This window comes from Halyomorpha halys, unplaced genomic scaffold (assembly GCF_000696795.3).
Source record: "Halyomorpha halys isolate HHAL.00 unplaced genomic scaffold, Hhal_1.1 Scaffold1463.1, whole genome shotgun sequence".
NCBI lineage: Eukaryota > Metazoa > Arthropoda > Insecta > Hemiptera > Pentatomidae > Halyomorpha > Halyomorpha halys.
The window spans coordinates 123,413-145,751 of record NW_027115291.1 but is presented as its reverse complement, the minus strand read 5'-3'; the positions used below and the strand labels follow the sequence as shown (position 1 = coordinate 145,751).

Genomic DNA, 22,339 nt, shown 5'->3' with positions numbered 1-22,339 from the left:
TAGTGTTCGTGTGAGTCTAGACTACTTGTTAGTCCTAACTTTGTACTATATTTTGAGTTTTACATTAATTTTATGTCTTGTTGACTAAAGGGTATTTGAAAAATTGTCAACTTAACTACAAATTTTTATTTAAGAAAGTGACTGTTTTGTTTTGGGAGCAAAACAATTTCACCTATTGAACCTAAAATTCATTTGAGAAATAATTATCCCACAATAATTTTTTGTTGTAAATTTTCAACACACCATTCATATTCCTATTCTGTTGAAACAATGTGAAAAACAATGTTTTTGAAATTTTTTTTCCCACAAATTATATTAGAAATGTTCAATTTATCCATATGTGGTGTAGTTCAAATTTCAAAGCAATATAATATTGTTGCTTTAATAGTAGAGTTAAATAAGCACTATTTTGAGTCTTATCTAGAGATATTTAAGATTTTTCTTACATTAGCAATTTCTTAATTCCTTTGAAATATGAAGAAGTTGCTTTACTGAATATACTTGCCAGAATAAATGAATGGTTAAGATTGATATTTATACAATTTAATAATTTAGATTTTATCGTAATATAAATGACTTTTATTTCTTTTTCTATCCCTTTCAAAACAATACTTTTGTTTTTACAGTTATTTTAATTAACTTGTTCTGTTCACATTATTCATGTAAAATCTTTATCGGTAATTACAGATTTTGCTTGGATTATTAGATCATCCAGACATAAGAACAATATGAGGTATTTTTCCAACCTTCTTTTTAATCTTCTATCCCCATGGTTTTTTTAAAATAAAAATTATGATATTAAACATAAAGGATGAAAATAAGAAAGGACTTGAGGCTTGATTTGCTGTACTCTGTTTACAATCTCTGAAGTATTTACCTTCCCGATTATTGTTAATTATCATGTGAACACTATTTTGAATTGATTTAATTAAATGAATTACCTTTTCATTCATTTTTATGACCTGCAACTTCCTTTACAATTTATCCTTATGGACAAAATTCTATTTTTTTTTATTTTAAACTTATGAATAATCCAAAAGTGGATTTATCTTATGAATTATAAGTTATTAATTAGTTGATAATGAGTTATTAACCATTATTTATAAGATTTATTTGTTTACTTACAAATAGCCCACAAAAAGGCAAAATGCCTAATGAAAAATGGTCATGTAAATTTACAGTAATACATGTTATCAAATTAGTAATAATAATTGAATCTAAAATTAAAATGAAGTAAGAAAACATGAAGATATTATTTATTGCAAATCATAGCTTCTCCGTGTACAAAATCCATCTTGTTCTTTGGCTTTAATATTATTTTTATTTTATTCAATCTTTAGGTCAATTTTTTTTTTAATTTGTATCATTAACTGTAATAATATGCAATGCTTTTCTAGATTCTGGTAATTTTATTTTATATGCATTTGTTGTATTTCTACTTCTTGCGACTGCATTGGTGTTATCTTATCCTCTAAATTCTTTTTAAAGAAATTTAATGTGTAGTGTTCTTAGTTGGCTGGTAGTGTTTTATAAAAGTTCAACATTATTTACTCCATTAGCTTTAATAATGACAATTTTAGTTTACACAACCCCTATAGGGTCACTATGATCTTTTTGAAACTTGTAGTAAATCATTAATTCAATTATTTTATTTTTTAAAAATTATCATTTCTTTTCCAGAAATGAAAAATTTAAATGAACCAAAGTTCAAGAAATTTATCATTTCTCGGTGTAAGTTTTTAGACTATGCTGCTAAATTTCAAGTTTATAAGGTTAGTAAGATATTTTCATCACTACATTTAATGAAATATTTAAAAATATTTGTTGTAAAATGTATCTTGTAATTTATAGCAAATTTTTGATGAAAGTTCTTATGATATGGACCATTATGAAAAATTTAGAAAGCAGAATATTGTTGATTCAGCTGTTGACTTTGCTAGATCAGGAAATACAACTGCTGTTAAATTATTATTTACATACCATGGGAAAGAAATTTTACCATATAGGCTAAACATTCTGGATAATTTTCCCGAATCAATGAATCCTTTGGATTACAGGTATATTTGATTGTATATTTTCTGAATATAAAGTCGTTATGTGCTCACTTATGACTAGTTTAAGATTTATTTAAATTTTATAGATGTTTATTACCAGAATGTGATGGTGATGGCCAACCATTAAGCTGGAAATGTTACAAAGATTATGAAACATTGGATTGGTCACAGAAGGAATGTTCCAGGTTTGTTTCTTTATTCATTTAAAATAGGTTTAATCAAATTCCCCATGCTGGTTTACATTTAGTTTTTTTTATTAAACATGCTTAGTGATGTTATTTTTTTGTAGGGGTGGATAATACCTTAAATATATTTCATGGAAAAGTTTGTTGTTGGTTAGGGCTTCTGAGGTCATCAACGCCCATGTTTCGCACTTTATAATTCTATTTCAAGATTTGAAACTCTTTAGATAATTGCTAAATAAATTTAAATAATTACTTATTTTAGAATTATTTAATACATATAACAAACTTTCGGGTTTATACCTTATTGAAAAGGTTATTCCTAAGTTCATGAAATAGAAATGACATTCTTCAAATATGTGACTGACTGTAAGTACACTGTTGCAGTATTGACATTTTGGCGGTGGTTGTTTATTTATCAGGTATGCATGAGTTAAATTTGTATGACATATTCTTAATCTGGCTATAGCTACCTTCTCCCTGCGATTGGAACGTTTGATGTTGTCAATGGTTTAATCGTTTTTTTAATAGTTTTTAATTTGCTTGGCTGGCTTTCATTCCACATGGCTTGCCAAGTAGCTGATATTTCATTTTTCATTGGAAGACTTATTTCTTGGGGTGTCAGAATGGCCGCGCCCTGACCTGGAAGAGCAAGTGCTTGTTTAGGTGCAATGTCTGCTAGTTCATTTCCAATGATCCCCATGTGACCTGGCCCCCCGTATAAAGAAAACAGTTTTTTTCACGAGGATTTTATGTTTCATTCCGACATAAACCTCACTAGTTTTACTTGATGTTCTTCTTATCACCTTTTCATGGGCTAAATTGAACAGCATTTGCTAGAGTCAATCTCTGTGTCTCAGACCTGTTCCGACTTTAAAGGCTTCAGATAGTTCTCCTTGTATCAGAAGCCTGCATTTAGGATCATCTGTACACAGTTTTGTCAATCTTACGAACTTCCTGAGGATTCCTAGTTCAGTTATGATCTTCCAAAGACAGTTTCAGTTTATACTATCAAAGGCTGCTTTGAAATTAACAAATAAGGCATGCACTCCCTGATCTATTTCCCATCATTTTTTGAATATCTATTTAAGGATGACGAGCTGGTCTAGCATGCTCTTTGCTCCCCTGAATCTTGTTTTATCCAATTTAGGAGAATATTGGTCATTATCTTATAAGTCACTGGAAGGAGTGCTACACCTCTGCCATTGCCACACTCATACTTGCAGCCCTTCTTTAGGATAGGACAGATTAATCCTGTGTTCTAGATCTCTGGTATCCTTCCTCCTCCAATATTTTCTGTCTATTCCTAGGGTCTTCCTTCTTTTAAGTATGTTGATGGTTATTTCAACATCCGGAATGTCTGGGTTTTCCATCTCTTGTGAGTCAATATCCTCAGCATGATCAATGTCCTTGTCATTTGTGGGCTCTCCTTGACTCAGAAGTTTCTGGAAATGTTCTTACCAGATGTTTAGTATCTTGTCTTTGGATGCCAGCAGTTTGCTATTTTTTCCTCCCATTTGCATGTTTCTCACTCATATCCTTCACATTTCTTTCCTTATGTCAGCTTAGAACTCGTATATATTTATTGATCAATATTAATAGTATGGAGAAAACATTATTATTTTGATGAGAAAAGAAAATATTATGTAAGAAGTTATAATTTATTTCATTTGTCTAAATTAAAAATTATTTACGATTTATAAATAATTCTTCTAAAATATAGGAGTATTAGATGTTTTGAATAGCATATTAATGCATTATGTTGATAAATAACATTTATTTAATCATTTGTTGTTTGTGAAATGAATATTTTTAATTTTTAGGTTATAAATTTAAGTATTTGAATATTAGAATGATTTGTGTTAAGATACAAAGTAGCTTAAGTTTTTGAAGACTTCAGAACTAATTAACAATTATTTTTAAACATAAAGAGACACCAAAGTGATTATTAAAAAGAAAAAAATATGTTAGTTAGCTAATACTGCACACTAATCAAGTGGATCTAGCCAATTATTTCTGAGGATTCACACTGGCAAGGGTTGTTTTAGTCTCACCAGGGAAAATTATTTTGATTCAAATATTAGTGGTAGTGTTCTTTGATAGTTGCAAAAAAAAAAAAAAAAAAAAAATAGACTTGTTTTAGTTTCACTAGAGAAAATCATTTTAATTCAAATATTAGTGGAAGTGTTTATTTGATGGTTTCAAAAATCACTAAGTGTCAAATATGGTAATATAGACAGAATGGTTTCACAGTGAACTATTTCAGTTGTGAACATGAGTAAGTAAATGTGGTAATGTCCGAACAAAAATAGTTAAAGCCAGTTCAAGTGCAGTTATGAAACTAAAAATAATTATGAAGTCATCTCAACCAGCAGTGAACTTCAATGAAGATCCCGACAACCAATTATTTTATGACAGTTATAAAAAATTGATTTGATGTAATTTAATGTTTAAATTTTCTCTCTTAAATTTTAAGTTGGTTTTTGTTTATATAAGAAATTATAATTTACAATTTTATTTTACCGTTTCATGTACTAATTATGATATAATAAAACTGTAGTCAGATACATTTATTATATCAATGTTTCCATAGTAACCCTTTATAAATAACATTACAATATATATAGTATAATATGGTTTCTATATTTCTAATAATTAAACAAATTATTTTTTATTTTTTTTTAGTGAATTAAAGGAATCGTATACTGCGCCTTTGAAAACATTTGATGATATATATGACTTTAATGCTGAAGGTCTTTCACATTGGTATAAGAAAAGAGCTCTGGCTCTAGAAAAATTGAGCACAGTTGTTGATAATGCTGTGAAGTTACTGGAACTGGGTATTGAGCATAATATAAAGGTTGTAATATGTATTTTTTCTTATATAGTTAAGTTACTCAATCATATTAACTATTATCATGTAAACAGAACCTGCATTTTAAATCCTATGTCCAATCCTGTACTACTATGTCCCATCCATCTGACTTCTACCCTCCACCTCACCAAATTGCTGCGTTTGACAAATCCTTCTTTCCCTGAGAAACCTCCCTCTGGAACTCCATTCTCTTTAAGAGACTGTATTTAAGTGATAATATAACCTCTAATGGTTAATGGTAATACATTGTAACCTGGTTAAGTGGGCCCTTGAATATGTGAGAAACCTTTACTACTTATAATTACAATGAGGTCCCAACAGTTTTGCATTGAAATACCTCTGCTGGGCTGATAAATTTTAAACTTTTGTAATTGAGCTTTGATTTCTTAGATTTTTTCCTCCATAATTAGGACTTAGTGGCTGATTAGCCTGCATAAGTAAGAAAATTAGAAACATTTGAATTTCTTTTGTACATGCTTTCTTTTTCAGTACTATCTAAGATATAGAAGAGGTGAGTTATGAAGAAAGATGGTTGAATGAAAAGACTCTTTCGGTGATAAAAAATCCTATATCCCTGGAGATCCCAGTTATATAGATTACACTGTATTATAAATACTTATACGAGGAGAAGATGGTTGGGGGGTGCGGTCAAAATAAAACACCAATAAGTTGAAGTAACTTATTTAATCGTGCCAATGTTTCGGCCAGAATTTCTAGCCTTCATCAAGGCTAAAAACAGAACAAGATAACAACAAAGGAATAAAGAAAAGAAAAAGAAAATATAAACAGAATGACATAAAGTAAATGATTGTACAGAATGGAATTAAGAAAATAAACTGATGAGAAAAGTGGAAAATAAAATGTATAGGTAATGTGTAGGTAAATGCATTCAATGCACATTCATTTGACGAAAATATCTGTCCTCCGAGCGCAATTTTTAGATGAGAGAACAAAAATAAGTCGCTTGGGGCTATAACTGGTGATTAAGGATGATAGTCAAGCAGTTCAAATTGTAATTTGTGGATTTTTGCCATGGCAACCGCTGAGGTATGAAATGGTGCGTTGTCTTGGTGAAACAGGATTTTCTTTTTCTGAAAATATGGCCGTTTTTCCAGTTCTGGAAGTTCTGCCTTCAGCTTGTCAAGTAATGATGCATAGTATGCTTCTGTAATGGTTTTTCCTTTTTGAAGATAGTCAATTAAAATAACTCCATGACTATCCCAAAAAACGTCGCCATCACTTTCCCAGCCGAGAAAACAGTTTTTGCTTTTTTTTGGAGGCAGTTCCCCCTTTGCAGTCCACTTTTTGGACTGTATTTTTGTTTCGGGCGTATTATAGTGTATCCAATTTTCATCCACAGTAATTAATCAGCGCCAAAACTCGGATTTATTGCACCTAAACTGCACCAATAGAGCGTTGGAAATGTTCATTCGATCACATTTTTGGTCTAACATGAGCAAACACGGCACCCAACGTGCGGACAGCTTTCTCATATCTAAATGTTGATTAATATATAACAAATATATTCTTTTGACATGTTTATAACCTCTGCTATCTCTCTCACTTTAATTCAGCAGTAGTCTAGCACCATTTGGCGATGTTTTTGTCGTTAGTTGCAGTTTTAGACATCCCGAACGTTCATCATCTTCCGAGCTCTTACAGCCATATTTAAATTCAGCTCCCCAAAATTTCACTGTGTTAAATGATGGTGCAGAGTCCCCATACACAGAATCCAAATCATCTTTGATTTGCGTCGGCGTATTGCCTTTCAAAAACAAATATTTAATGACAACTTGATACTTGATTTTGTCTATTTTCACAAAAACACTCACATCAACTCACTCAAAGGACTATTACATAAACGCTAGGCGTCCAAAATGGCTGAAACTTTGGTGAGAAACTGTCAACACATGAACAACAAAATTCACTTGCTTTTATTTACGAGTGCTGCCATCTTCATGTTGGGTTCAGAAACTTTTCAGACCACCCTTGTATGACCTAATAAAATATAAAACTTTTTGATGATCTTTATATATATAATACAAGTGATGAAAGAATAGACCATAGGTAATCCAATACTCAGATCACAATAATTATTTTTTTTAAAAAAAAGAGGTGTATTTTATATTAAATATTTAGCCTCTGTAGTATATTTTTTAAAAAACCTACAAGTGCTGTCTAAAAGGCTTATAATATAATTTATTACAAGATTTATTTTTGTATTTTATCATTTTACAATTTTTTTTTTTTTTTCAGGATCTTGAAGAAACACTTTATGAACTCAAAATGCTTAGTATTTTGGTATATGAACTGAATTTAGATGTAAATTATAGTTTCCTTAAAAAACAATGTACCTTACAGAAATTGCAGTTATTTATACAAAAGGTATTAATTAATTTTGGTAGATAGATTAAATAAGAGAGAAGCTGGTTCTGGGGTGTTGTCAAAGAAAAAACACACATTAAGTATTAACTTGTTTCTAATGTGTGCCTAAATTGTATAGGTCTTCATTGGGGCTTAGCAAATAATCAAAACAAGGTACATTTATGAAAGTATATAGTATTAAGGGTGTTCAAGACTAAATTAAACCCCCCTTTTTTCAAGAAAATTGAGTATTTCAAAATGAAACTTGGTGAGTCTTAGTTATAGTGAATGAAGTTTCTTTTAGTAGTTAAATCTTTCTTGACCTTCTCCAATGCTGTTAAGTCTGGTATTTTTAATGGAAAGAGATATTTTCAATGAAGGATTCTCATGGAAAATTTAATTTTAAAATGAGAAAAAATATAGATAGCTGTGTTACCTCAATATCTTCTCCCATTAATTTGTGGGTTAGTTATAAGGAAAATGAAATTACCTACCTTTTCATCACAGACAATGCAAACAAGGTTAACTAGTGCTTGAATGAAGTTTAACTTGATTGAAAACTCATCCTAACTTAAAAGAGGTTGAAAGAACTTCATAATATGGTGAGAAGCTATTTAGTCATCAGAATGATAGCAGTTCTGTACGATCTATGCCAGTAGCTAGCTGCTACGTGGTTGACCAAAGTAGAAAAGAAGAAAAATTTTCTACAGTTGTCATGCACCGTGGGTGCTCACGCACATGAGAATAACTATGTCTATTGATTAGCAGTTTATCTATTATTTTTGGTTGGATTATTTTTCATTAGGCACAGAGGGGAACGTATGATGGCTAAATAAAGTTAGATTTCTATTTACTAGACTCCTCTGTTTAAAATATATTTTTTAGCTTAATATTCTTTCACAATAATTTTATTTTGGGATAAAATTTCTTTTAAGGATAACAGCATTTCTCAGATTATTTTTTGTTGTTTAAATTGTTATTAAGATTAATTGATATTTATTACATTGACACACTAGTTTGATTAATAAGGAGCTGAAGGAATGAGTATATTTGAAAGAGAATGTAGGTTAAGATAATGCTGAAGGTCTATAATTTAGGAAAACATGTCATCACATATTGAACAGTAAATTTTATTATTGTGTGTTTTATTTTGTTTTTCTGACTGCCCCCGCATCCATCATTTCCTTCATTTCATGAAAAGTTAACTGTATCTTTGTTATATTCAATTCTTGTTTTATTAAAATTATTATGCCATGTTTAGCTTCATATCATAATTTTTCTTGTTATACAGTTGTGCCAACAAAGTAATTTTTTGGCTGATTGTTTAAAATTTTCCGAATTAACTTTCCTTAGTTTAAATTATGAAAATTATATTTCTAGTTTCTTAAAATTTAAATCAAACTTCAGTAAAATGTAAAAGATTCTTTATAAATGTCTTGATACATTTTCTCTGTCCTAATGTCCAACATTTTATTTTAAATTATTTAATATATGTATATATAGTTGACCGTAAAGATTTAAATATAAGATGGTCAGGGTTGCGGTCAAAAAGAAAAGAATAAATAGTTTAAAACTATTTTAATGTTCAACGTTTCGCCCTACTTTTCAGGGCTTCATCAGGGCTAAAAAGATACAAAAAAAAAACTGAGAATATTACAACAATTATCTTATTGTTGTAATATTCTCAGTTTTTTTTTTTTTTTTTTTATCTTTTTAGCCCTGATGAAGCCCTGCAAAGTGGGGCGAAACGTCGGACATTAAAATAGTTTTAAACTATTTGTTCTTCTTATTTTGACCGCAACCCTGACCATCTTCTTATATTTAAAGTATTTAAGTAGTAATTTATTTTTTAGCTTTTTTGTCTAAACATTTTCATTAATATTGTATTATTTTTTTCCTGGATAATCATTAAAATGCAAGAATAATTTCAGTTGATATTTTAGGTCTTTAATTATACTTTATATACAAAACTACAATATAAGCATTATTTTGTTTTGTATCATGTTAGATTCAAGATTTTATTTATTCTAAAATTTACCTTGATTATTGTAATTTCAGCCTGAGGAATTTTATATTAATATGATTAAATATGTACACCCTGCATTAGAACATTATGCTGATAAACATTCTGATCATTGGTTTCTATTATATCGTACTTTCTTAATGAATAACAGCAAGAAGACTCTTGGACAAGTTATTAAGGTGAGTAATCAAAGTTGATAACTATAGATGTGTTTTTTAATCATATTTATTTTATTTTTATATAAGTATCTTTATTGATTGACATGAGAACTTGTTTATTATAAATAAATAATAATAACCATGGTTACAATGAACAGTAAAATTGGTTATCATCATTATTATTTTTATGGCACTACGGTGATTCAAGAACCTGGGCCTTCTCCACCACAGCGAACCAATTTCCTTGATCTCTTGCTCCCTCCCTCTAACTTTGAACATTCAACCACCTTAGATTCTCCTCCACATCATCAAGCCATCTGATGTGGGGATATCCTCTTTTTTATTTTCCATCCGATTTCCCATATAGCATTTTCCTGGGTATCCTTTGATCGGCCATCCTCTCTACATGCCCTATCCATCTTGTTCAAGCTCTTTTCATTAATGCCACAATGTTGAGTTCCTCAAACAGTTACATCAGCTCCTCATTCCTTCTTTTTTTTTCAAATCCCCTTTCTGAGTCTCCTCCCTATATCATTCTCAATACCTTTCTCTCTCAGGAGTTGAACATCCGTTCCACTTTTCTTATCAAGGGCTATGTTCCACACCCATAGATACTTACTTTGGTTTTGTATATGACACCTTTCATTCTTTTTGTGCGAGCTCTATACTTCACTATTCTTTGCAGTGAGAAATAACATCTATTTCTTGCTGCTATCCTGGCCTCTATTTTGCTCTGTACTTTGTTTTCATTTGTAACCAGTCTTCCCAGGTACTTAAACTGGCTTACAGAAATGTAACTGTGAAAGTTACTTTACTATTCACTTCCTTATTCCTTCTTGAACTTTTATGTATGCAGTCTTATTTTAACAAAGCTTTAGACCTAGTTTAGCTGCTGCTTCTTCAAATTCCTGGAATGTTCCTTGTAATGATGTTCAGGTTCTAGCAACAAAGACCACATCATCTGCATATTCTAGATGTTGAGACAGCCGATTATAGATGGTTTCTCCTGGATTAGTTCTAATTGAACAAATAGCTACTTCCATTTTAATATTAAAAAGAAGAGGGCTGGAGGATCACCGTGTCTCAAGCCATTCTCTACAGAAAATTCCTAGGACAGTGAATTGCCTAGCTTAACTCGGCAGTTAGGTTTATTAGCATCATTTTTACCAGCCTGACTAGTTTTTTTTTGTATACCTACCTTTACCATAGCTTTCAAAAGTGCTATTCTGTCCACACAGTCATATGCTTGTTTGAAGTCCACAAATAGCAGATGTATGTCTATATTGTACTCATAAAACTTTTCCATTGCTTGCCTTACAGATAATATCTGGTCAACTGTTGATCTACTGGGCCAGAACCCTCCCTGATATTCTCCTATAATATTTTCAATGAAATAGGATACTCTTTTATGTAGGAGTACTACCAGTATTTTATAGGTTGTGCTTAGTAGAGCAATTCCTTTATGATTATCATGTACTATCTTGTCTACTTTATTATGTATAGGACATATTATTGCTCTTGTCTAATCTAGGGGCATTTTTTATTCTGTCCACATCTTCCAAATTTCTTCCCACAAATTATTACCACTTATCATATTTCATCATCTCTGGAGTGACCTCGTCAAGTCCTGGCAACTTATGGTTCTCTCTTCTTCTGTTTATGCAGATTTTTGGCTTCTTTCCTCTTTATCATATAAAATTGATTAAGTGACATTAAATAAAATAAGTTTATTTAGTTTAAAATGTGAGTAATTTCTTGGTAGATGAAACAAAAGAATCAAGGAGTGGTTTAATGCAATTGTCTAGAGAATGTGTAATAGAATATGTCATCATCAAGTATTATAACTAAAGGCCGGATTTTGTGCAGTAAAAAAAAAAAAAATGCATTAAAAAATCTAAAATTTGCAAAATCTTGCAGTAAAAACTCAAAATGTATACAAAGTACCCAAATCCTACAATAATCATCAACTTAATTTTTAATTTATATTATTAATACACGTAAAGCTTACCTAACCTAGTTTGAAAATCAAATTAAACTAGCTAAATACTCTCTACATTAAGGCTAACATACATAAAAAACTAGTCTGATTAAAAACCTAAAATTTTGTCTGTAACTGAGGAGCTATGAGGAAGCTAAATTAAATAATGTTATATCCCTACTAAAAAAACTGGAATTCAATTTTAAGTTTTAGGTAAAATATGCTAGGTACTATATACAAAGGAGTATTTAAAAATATTCCTCCAAGTGAATTGTTTCTTTAAAATATCACATAGAATGTTCTTTTTCTTAGCTTTTCAAATGTGTATTTACATTTTAAATTCAATAAATAGAGACCGTTATTTTTCATTTACAAAATTAATGAATTTCTTATATTTTAATTTCAGTATATTATTTATATGTTGTATCTTAGTTTGGATCTAATTGGTCCTCACGAGAGAGTTATTGATGTACTGGTTGACTGTATTTATGCAAACGAATCTTTAGATTGATGAACTTTTGTTTTACAGTTTAATTTAGAATTAATAGATAGTGTATTTAACCTTATTTTTAATTTAATTTTTGAAGGTATTTCATTGAAAATATTCACAAAAAGGTTTCATTTTGTTGAATTAACTTTGTTTGCTTATTTTATACATTTTTGATAAAGTATGTTATATTATTGTGCCATTATTCCAATTCTGGAATAATATGTTATATCCAAAATATGTTATATCCAGCAGATAAATCAAATATATATTTTTTGATTTACTACACATCCTCGATTATGGCTATATTTGTTTAAAAACAATTTAAATTTTAACTCTCTCCTTTCAGGAACCAATGTCACCAGAGAAGCAAGTCAAAATTAAATTAATTAATTGATTGAATTAATAAGTGTAAATTCTGATTAGAAATAAACGAAAGTTAATAAGATAGGAGATTTTGTAGTAATATATATGTGTACACATGCATGCGCATTTATGTTAATTATGAAAGCCAACTAATGCTAGTAGCCATCATTAGCTGATTTAGATTGATTAATTAATTTAATAATGCAAATCTATTAACATTTTACCAAAATATCAAGATTTCCAATATATCATTAAAGATTTTAAAATCAAGGAAGTAGTAATCATTGTTAATTATATGCAAATATATTATTAGAAGATATATTGAATTTTATCTGAAAAGTTAAATTAAATATTGAACAAATGATATACCTCGATTCAGTAATGAAGTAAGAATGAATGGATGAATGACAGTAGTAAGAATGAATAGATGAATAACAGTAAATAAATATTAAACTATAAATTTGAGGAAAGTATTTATTAAATTAAAGAAGCTGTTTGAAGTGAAATTAGGAAGCGGAATATTAATCTATAAAATATTAACTTTAATTTTTTTATCTATATGTGCAGAGCTTTAATGGATAGTTGTCTCTTATAATTACTTAAGTTCTGTAATAAAATTTCCATTTTATTTTTATTTATTTTATCATACTTTGTTACTACTATTTGTTTTCTTAATAGAATTTATGATGAAAGCTATAACTACCTTTATTTTTCATCTACAATATTAATTAATGTCTTATATTTTAATTTCAGTACATTAGTTATATTTTGCATCTTAGTTTGGATCTAATTGGTCCCCACGAGAGAATTGTTGATGTACTGGTTGACTGTATTTATGCATACGAATCTTTAGATTTGCTTAATGAGAGTGAAAAATTAATTATTGAAATGGAAGAATGGCTGTTATCTTTATCAGAAAATAAAATGTAAGCAATTTTATAACTTAATTTTACGTTTTCTATTACTTATATTAGTTTTTAAGTAAAAATAATATAGCACCCTATTTGTGGGACACTGATTACTTTAATAAATTTGATCTGTAATATTATTTAAAAATGGTTACAAAGCTGTCCTTACATGATCATAAAATTTAACAAGGGAATAGTTTCATAATCTTTATATAAATACTTATATCTTAATTTAATCTTTGAAATTTTGTTTGTATGTATTACTATCTGTTATTCTTGATCAGATGACCATTTAATCTTGGTTGTGTCAAAAATATTTTAAGGTTTCAATTAAATAAAACAAACCTTTTATATAGTACCTGAAAAAATTGAAATATTTAATTGTTACATTGAGGTTACATTTAATTTCTTTGTTTCTAATCGATAAATTGCGGATATAAATATTAATTCATTATTTTATATTTATTACTATTATTATATTAGGTTCTCTATGTTGCATTAAATCTAAGATTTTTTTTTTTCAGTGAAAACAGGAAACAATTAAGCCATTCACTTTTGGTTTTGAAAAATGAAATTAAATGTGCTAATATTTTATTAATACATAAGTATGGTAGACCTGTATCATATTTACATGAGCTGAAAAATAATTTTGAAGAAAGCAAACAGTTCATTGAGGGTTTTGCTAATACTGTTATAAAGTAAGTTCATCTTGTTTTTAAAACTAAATTTTAGGTCTGCCATGTGATGCTAACATGTATCAGGAATTCTCATTAAGTCCTTATCATCAAATGAATAAAATCTTCAGCACAAGGATTACGATGGGTAATTGGGTTGGTTATAATTAACATGGAAATGGAGTGTTTAGGTAGAAAGGGATGAAGAATAAATTAGTCTGGATGTAATTAAACTAAAAGTAGAAAGTGTGAATTGCAGAGCTTCATGTTATTTCCTCCCAACTTTTATTTGAAAAAGAGATGAAAAGTGATTTAATTATTTCATTAATGCTCAGACCCCCAAAAGGCACTTTTCTAACATCAACATAGTTTATATTCAAATTTTCAGCTCTCCAACTGCTTAAAGCATTTAAATCCTTCAAAAATGTAACACAAAGAAAAAAAAAATTGGGAAAGACAAAATTTTGACTGAAATGAACACTCTATTGTTTATATTAATTAACATATTTATATAAATTAGAAAATTTGTATTAATTTAGAAGGATTTAATGTAAATTACACTTTTTTTGTAAAGTTTAGTATTATATTTTCTATATAATTGTAGTAATTAACTTAAGTTACCAATTTTTAAATATATATATCTATACAATAGAAGTGAATTATATTAAATTTTATTGTTATGTTTCAGATTACTTCCTACTGATATTAATGCATGGGTGGCATTTCTACCAGATCTTCTTGATCTGCAAGAGTATTGTTTTTACTCCATCCCAGTAGAATTTGGTTACGAGGTATCTAATAAATAATACCTTTTCAATATATTATCTCAATCTGTTTTTTCGTTGTCATATATTAAGACCAGATGGGTTGGAGTGTATCAATCTGATATTTTGACCTTGATACTTATTAGAAGTAGGTGAAAAAAAATATCAATGATATGTATTGAAAATAAAATTTTAAGATAACTGATGTTAACTTCAAATAGTTTAGATTGAAGAAATAAATCCAAATAGTTACCGTCAATCTTGATGAAGAGATAAACCATTCTATTTTTTAAAAGAATGACATTTCATTTGTATTGAAATGGTTTTTTTAGAAAAGTCATTAGTAGCATCTAGTGTCTTATCATTTTTAAGTTTTATTGCTGTCTCTCACATTTCTTCTTCATTGGATAGAACCATCCAAGAATCTGAACTGATTTTATGAAATTATTCACAGGGCACCTCTGGTGGAACAAAGCTGTAAAACTGCAAGGATTCTTTTTTTATTCTTGCGATTTGTCCCTCATATTTGGTTATTAAAAATTGGTTATAAAGAAATAAAATAAAATTTTGTTTTTTCAAATAGGATCATCTACACATATTTTCCTTCTATCACTGAATTTTCCTTCTTTTGCTGAATTTTAGTAACTTTTGTTATCCTTATAAATTCTTTCCCTTTTTCAGTATCCTCCACTGTGAATAAAGTTAATTGAATGGTTAATTAAATATAAAAACAAAAAAGAATAAATTAATACATTAATAAATCAATAAAATTGAATATATTTATAGATTTATAAAATATATATAAATTGAAATATCATAGAACTATAATCTTTGTTTTATAATTTAATTTTATTATTATATTTTTCTTATTATGTTTCAAAATACATATTAAGTGTGAATAATACTTCTTGGTTTAGATATTTGTCTCTCATATGCTGAAATCGTCTTCAATAGAACTTATTGAGAATAGCGCTGATTTTCTTTGTTGCTCAAAAAATGCAATACCAACTATTTTGTGTTATGAGACTAGTGTTCGTATCATTATCACTTCATCGCAGTATTACTTCAATTCTTCAACTCATTTTGATGATAAATTTATGCATCTGGCTAAGTATATCTTGATAAATTTTATTTTAATGTTGTGTTGTATTATTTTAATGATTATCAAGTTCTAAAAATGTATTTTTTCAATTAATTTTTAGGAACTGTTTGCTTTTGATTGAAGAAGATTATGAAACAATTCAAGAGGAATTAGATCTTATATTTGCTATGAAACTCCTTTCAGAATTAAACATAAATATTTTACCTATACAAGGTATCTTCATTTACATAATATAGTTTAAGGATCTTATCATCTCAAAAATTATTTTCTAATTTACAATTTTTTCAGTACGGCAAACCAAAGAAAGAATGAAGCTGATAGATATTTGTCTTGATCGAAATAGTCGGGCTTACCAAAAGCCCCAGTTAATTTATAGACTTGCTTTTAAATTACATATACTTCATCCTGATAGAAAAAGATGCTTCTACACAATAACTCTTCGCTTAGCACAAGAAGCTTATAAAGTAAATACTTTTTTTTTTGTCTCTTTCTAATTGATTAAATATTGTTTAATTAAACTTATTCACTTGTTTAGTTAACTTATTTAATTACTAGACCAGCTTATCCTTCAATTGGTGATGTTAACTTAAACTGCTTCTGTTTCAATTTAATGGTGTTAGGTTATATTTAGGGAGTGAGATTATGATTGTATATTTGTAATAATTAATGACTTTTCTTAATACTTGCGGATATGTTTAATATAATTTTTTGTTTGAAATTTTTACTTCTTTATGAATTACTGAAAACAATGTATTAAAATTCTGTCCAAATCTCTTCAATTGTTACGAAAGCAACAAAGCTTAAAATCATCTGCAGTATAGTGTGAAAAAAAAATTAAAAAAGAAGTTAAAATCCATTATTAAAAAAATCCTTATCTTTGTACAGTAGTGATTTATTTGTTTTAAATGAAAGTTTTATAATAACTACTTAACACGTGCTTTGCTTATTTTTCATCTTACATAACTATTTTTTTTAAATTTTGTTGGAATGATTAGTAGTTTTACTGTTGGCACCTTGAATAAGACTCATTTAACATAAATTAACTTGAATATAAGGAAGATGAAATAAAGGTGTTGGTCATTTGCTTTTTAAAATTACAGGTAATTCAAGAAATGTGGCTATCTCTAAATAAATGTTGATTCCAATATTTTTAACTGAATACTTAGAGGATTGTACAGAAGGAATTAAAGATGGCTTAGACCAATGATTATGTCTTTAGCCTTCCTTGCTTTTATTTTTCTTCTCTGCCTAAAAGTTTTGAGTGTTTATAGGTTGAATAGATAGATTATGAGATTATATGCATATAGGTGACATTGGGACCAGTGCATAGCATTAATAAGATTGTTGAACAACAAAATAATTAAAATAAATAGGTTAAAGGAAGAGAAAAGGATGGAACTTTTGTCGAAAATAATGAAAGTTTGAGGGTGATGGGATAAGAAAGGATAGAAGCAATTAATAGTGCTCTTGGATCAGATACATAATTAATTTTGGACTGAAGTATGCCGTTATCAACAGGATAAAAAGCTCTATTGGATATTGGACCAGTTTGCTCAAATGCTCAAATTAGGAGCTAATTCTTACCCTGAGGGCTACTTTTTTTTTTTTTTATTGGCCTGTGCAGCTTATCTATATTTTTTAAAAACTTTTTATTAAAAAGAATTTAATAAATTGTTCATTACAAGAACAAATGTTTCCTGTTGGAAAATTTACTACTAGTAGATGACTGACTGCTAGTATTGTGGTATCGGGATCTGGTCTTATGCACTGATTTATTATGATAATAATAGAATTCTTTATTTATTCTAGGATGAATCCCTTCAGAATAATTATTCATAAAATAAAAAATTGGGCTTTAGTGTCTTTGTGAGTAGAAAGCAGAAAATAAAAAAAAAATAAAAAAAAAATTATAATAAAATAAAATGTTAATTCTAATTATAAATTGAAAACAAATATGATTATGTACATTAAAGAGTAAATAATGTTAAAAGTCTATGTTTACAAATTTTTAAATAAATAACAGAATATCCATTTACAATAAAATAAATGCTAAAATAATAGTATAATGCTAGAGAGTAGAAAACAAAAAATCAACAAATAAAATAAATAATATTAATTCAAAATGTAACTTCTAATAATAAATTGGGAAAAAAATGCCAAAAGTCTATATTTACAAATTTTTAAATGAACAAAAGAACATTCGTTTACCATACAATAAAGGCTAAAATAATAGCTATGTTGAACGTGTTTAAATATATATATATATAATTATGATGAAATATTCTATTGATTCATAAATTTTTGTCAAAAACTAGAATATTTATTTCAATTATTTTGGATCTGGATGAATAGAAAGTGGAGAAATAGGTAGAATTTGAAGGTGGGGAGGATACTGAAGCGACAAATGAAAGTAGGAATGGAAATAAGGACATTACAGATGTATGATGGAGAGCCGGCTTAGATAACTTGGTAGAGGAAGGATTTGGATATTAGGTAAGGTTTTAAGAAGATAATTAGAACATATTACAGTTGCCTTAGTCTCCTCTGCATTCAGTTTAAGCTTGTTTTCTATAGCCCGGTAACTAATTTGATTCTAGTTCTCTTGAAGTTTTTTCGTGGCTATTGATGGGTTGGATGGTGGGAAACAAAGGTAAATCATTTATGCACATATGGTGTTGGGAGTGATGGATGAGGAGCTGAAGCTTGTTTATTTAAATGGAAAACGGGGTAGGGTACAGTGACAAATCTTGTGGAACACCACAGAAAAGGTGGCCTGCGACGACTACATACTGAGACCGATCTGAGTTGAAGGACTTGAAACAAAGCCTAGGACTGTGGATAAGTAAAGATTTTGAAGTTTGGTAAGGAGGATATTATGGTGAATTGTGTCAAAAGATTTAGGAAAGTCTAAAAAGATAAGAACAGTTAGTCATTGGTGATTTAGAGGTTGTGAATTTGTGTAAGGAGAGCAGATTTCATTGAAATACCTGGGTGGAATCTGGATTGGATAGGGATGAGGGGGAATGTTCTTCAAGGAAGTTTGAAAATTGTTTTTAAACGCGACATTCTAGGGGTTTTGAGATGTTATAGAGGAGAAAAATGGGACAAAAGTCATTATGTGAAGGATTGGAAAATTTAATTTAATGAGCGGACTAATGTGATTTTTCAGGAATCACATTAGTCCACTCATTAAATTAAATTTTCCAGGAAGAAGGTAAAATGGTATTTTGCTAAGAAAAGTTGTAGTATGAGAATAAAGACTGGGAGGGGATTTTTTTCTGACCTATAATAATTAGTATGGGATTTTAGGTTGGTGGTCAGGAGTTCATTGTAAGACACATGGTAAAAAAAAGGAAAAAATTGTCTAAGTTGAAGCTGTGATCTTGAATGTCTATAGGGGATGAAGGATTAGGAGTATTGGATATGAAGTAGATGTTCTGATTATCTGGTGTAACTAGAAGATAACTGAGGTTGATGGATTCTGTCTAGAATTACATGTCCTGGCCTGTCCACTGAACTTTTGATGCTAACAATAAAACCTATTTAACTGATGATTTTTTCCAACAATTCAAATTTTTCTCATTTATACTTTAATTTCTATTTATGTACATGTTGTCTGATTGATTTTTACAATTTATTTTATTTTCTGGATTAGAGATGTGATTACAATGCCTGTGCCGAATTTTGTGATGAACTCATTAAAAGGAAATTTTCTGATTCTTGGAAAATTTGTATGAATCTGGGAGAATGTGATGAATATAAAGATATAAAAAATAAATTAAGGTTGATAACATTTTCCTCAATTTATGCACCTGCTCGAGTGTTGCCTCACCTGTTCAAAATAAGGTAACTTTTCAGTTGGAAAGACATGAAGATATTAAATTTTCGAATCAAAGCATTTTCAAAATTGATTTAGATTAAATTTTTTTTGTTACAAATTATTTTTTTATTGCAGGGAAGAATTAAAATGTAATCAGATGATTTTGAAGTTGCATGGTTTATTGGACAGCTCCATTGAATTTGATATTTGTAAGAAAACCAGACCATTTCATAAGTGGTCTCGATTAAAGGATTTAATATTTGTTGATTACAAAGAAGATAAGTTGCAAGTAATCACCCAAATTTGGTAAATATTTTTTAAAAATAACTAATCATTCCTAATGTGAAGTACTTAATAGTAAGAAATAATTTTTTGGTAAATAATTTTTTAATTAGCTAATCATTCCTAATGTGGAGTAATGTATAGTAAGTAAACACAATTTCAAACAGCCCTAATATTGAAATTAATTCTGATCAAGATTGATTTAAACATTTAATTTTAATTTCACCTTCCGCCTATTTGTTTCTTAAACTATATATTTGTTTTGAAGAAGATTGTTTTCTGGTAGTCTAAAAAACATGAGTTAGGGTTGGGATTGATCTTTTCATCTTTCCACTTCAGTCCTACCCTTTTACCACTCAGTCCAGTGACAACTCAATACATTAAGGAAATAACAATTTTCCTCTGATTTTTAAGAAGTGGTATATTATGAGTGTGTTTCATACTTATTATTAATCTTTAAGAGAATCTATACGCATAATAATCAATACTAAAATGTTCTATGAATGCTAATTTGTATTTTTTTTCAATCTAGTCGCTATAAGATAGTTTATCAATTGATTTATAATAACATAATTCTTAAAAAATGTATGTTGATTGTTTCAGAATTATATTTTGAAGTAAAGCAAAATGGGGTTGATAATGAAAGCGAGTAATTAGTAATCTAGGAATTTTTTCACAAAAAGTTTAATGGTTCTATTGATAATCTTTGCAAATAAACTTTGTATATTTTATCTTTAAGTTAAAAAGTAAAAAAATCATGTTTCTACTTATCCTGTTTTTTTTTTCTTTTACTACTATATTTGGGAAATAAATGATAAAATTTTCTCTGTAAGATGCAGTTCATAAAGATTTAATGTAAAGGTAGGGTATATTTTGTTATAAAAATTAAGTAAGGATGGAAGGCAATGTCTGGAGCTGATAGCATGCCTTTGGGGGGAGTTAGTCTGTAGTTTCCTTTGGTTTGTCTGACTATAGGCTGGAGAATTTAATGCTTTATTTTCATTTTATTATTTTCCTGTTTCTATTTTGGCCAACTATTATAATTAGTTATATTGATGTGATATTACTATAATTTTTTTTTTAAATTTCCACTTAAATACTTTTTTTTTTTTTTAGCTATGATGTCATTTCTGATAAAGATAACTTAAGAATGGATTCTGCTGATTTTCGAATGGTGTTTCCTGACTTTTATTTATTGCTTCATCCTCAAACTTACAGAATTCAAGATCATGATTGGATTTTATCTAGTACTGTTTCTAAAGAAAGTATTATGTTTGGTATATTTGAATTATTTTTAAAGCTTTTCATTATATATTCTGATTTAAAGGATTACAGAATAAAAGAAATTGTAAAAACAGGTAATTTTGAAATTATTTTATTACTATTTTATTTTAATTCTATCTTTACTATTTCTTTTCTATTGAACATCAAGTTTTAAAGAGTTAATAAAGTATTTTATTTAACCTCCATTGCTTTAAAACTTAGCTTTGACTGTTGGACTTGCAAAAGGGAAGGGATAACATTTCCCAATTTTTAGGTTCTAAGAATGACTTTTATAAATATCAAAATGGTACAGTGCCGAATAAATTGATTATGTTGTACAGATAGTACATGATGCCAATTGATGGTAGGTTTCCAATAAATCTTCCATTAAAATGGTCCATATTTTTGGCACACTCCCTGTTATCAAGACCAAAAATTTAGTATAACTATGCATTATTTAAATGCATTAAATTAAATTTACCATGACAAATAAATATTTAAATATAAATATAAATATAATGATAAAATGTTTTAATTATGTAGAAAATGAGTAAATAGCCAAGCATATTTAATTACCTTTAACATGTTAAAATTGAACTTAATGTAACATTTTTATCGTTTCCAAAAACATAGGTTTATTATTTATTTTTTCCGCTAATATGGTAGCCACATGTCCTTAAAACAAATATTTTATCTGAAAGTTAAAATTGTATGGTCTATTTGTCATTATGAATTAGTTTTTATTAAAATTATGTGAATTTAAGATTGAAAATTCATAGATCAAAAATAATTATTTGTTCCATGTTGCTTCACTCTATTTATTTTTTTTTAAGTTTCTCCAAAATAGAGTTTGTTAGGGCATTGTTTACCTTAGATTTTGTATATAATTTATTTCAATTGTCCTTCATGTTATATTTGTAAAATAATTTTTTAGTATTTTATTGATGTATAAACATTATTGCTAGTGTATAATTAATGTTATTGCTATATATAACTTATAATAAATGAAGTGTCATATATATATATATATATATATATA

General features: G+C 28.3%; 1 protein-coding gene across 1 annotated transcript in view; it reads left to right on the top strand.

Annotated features, from left to right (window-relative positions):
* Positions 1 to 22,339, top strand: part of LOC106689772 (NBAS subunit of NRZ tethering complex) — a gene marked incomplete in the record, with an annotated part of 85,874 nt that overhangs the window by 37,815 nt on the left and 25,720 nt on the right. The window contains 15 exon segments of the mRNA XM_067052377.1: positions 1,681 to 1,772; positions 1,852 to 2,057; positions 2,141 to 2,239; positions 4,922 to 5,096; positions 7,368 to 7,496; positions 9,534 to 9,677; positions 13,241 to 13,413; positions 13,920 to 14,093; positions 14,758 to 14,860; positions 15,751 to 15,944; positions 16,036 to 16,148; positions 16,224 to 16,399; positions 19,591 to 19,781; positions 19,891 to 20,061; positions 21,154 to 21,395. Of these exon segments, the coding sequence (XP_066908478.1) occupies positions 1,681 to 1,772; positions 1,852 to 2,057; positions 2,141 to 2,239; positions 4,922 to 5,096; positions 7,368 to 7,496; positions 9,534 to 9,677; positions 13,241 to 13,413; positions 13,920 to 14,093; positions 14,758 to 14,860; positions 15,751 to 15,944; positions 16,036 to 16,148; positions 16,224 to 16,399; positions 19,591 to 19,781; positions 19,891 to 20,061; positions 21,154 to 21,395 (2,382 nt within the window).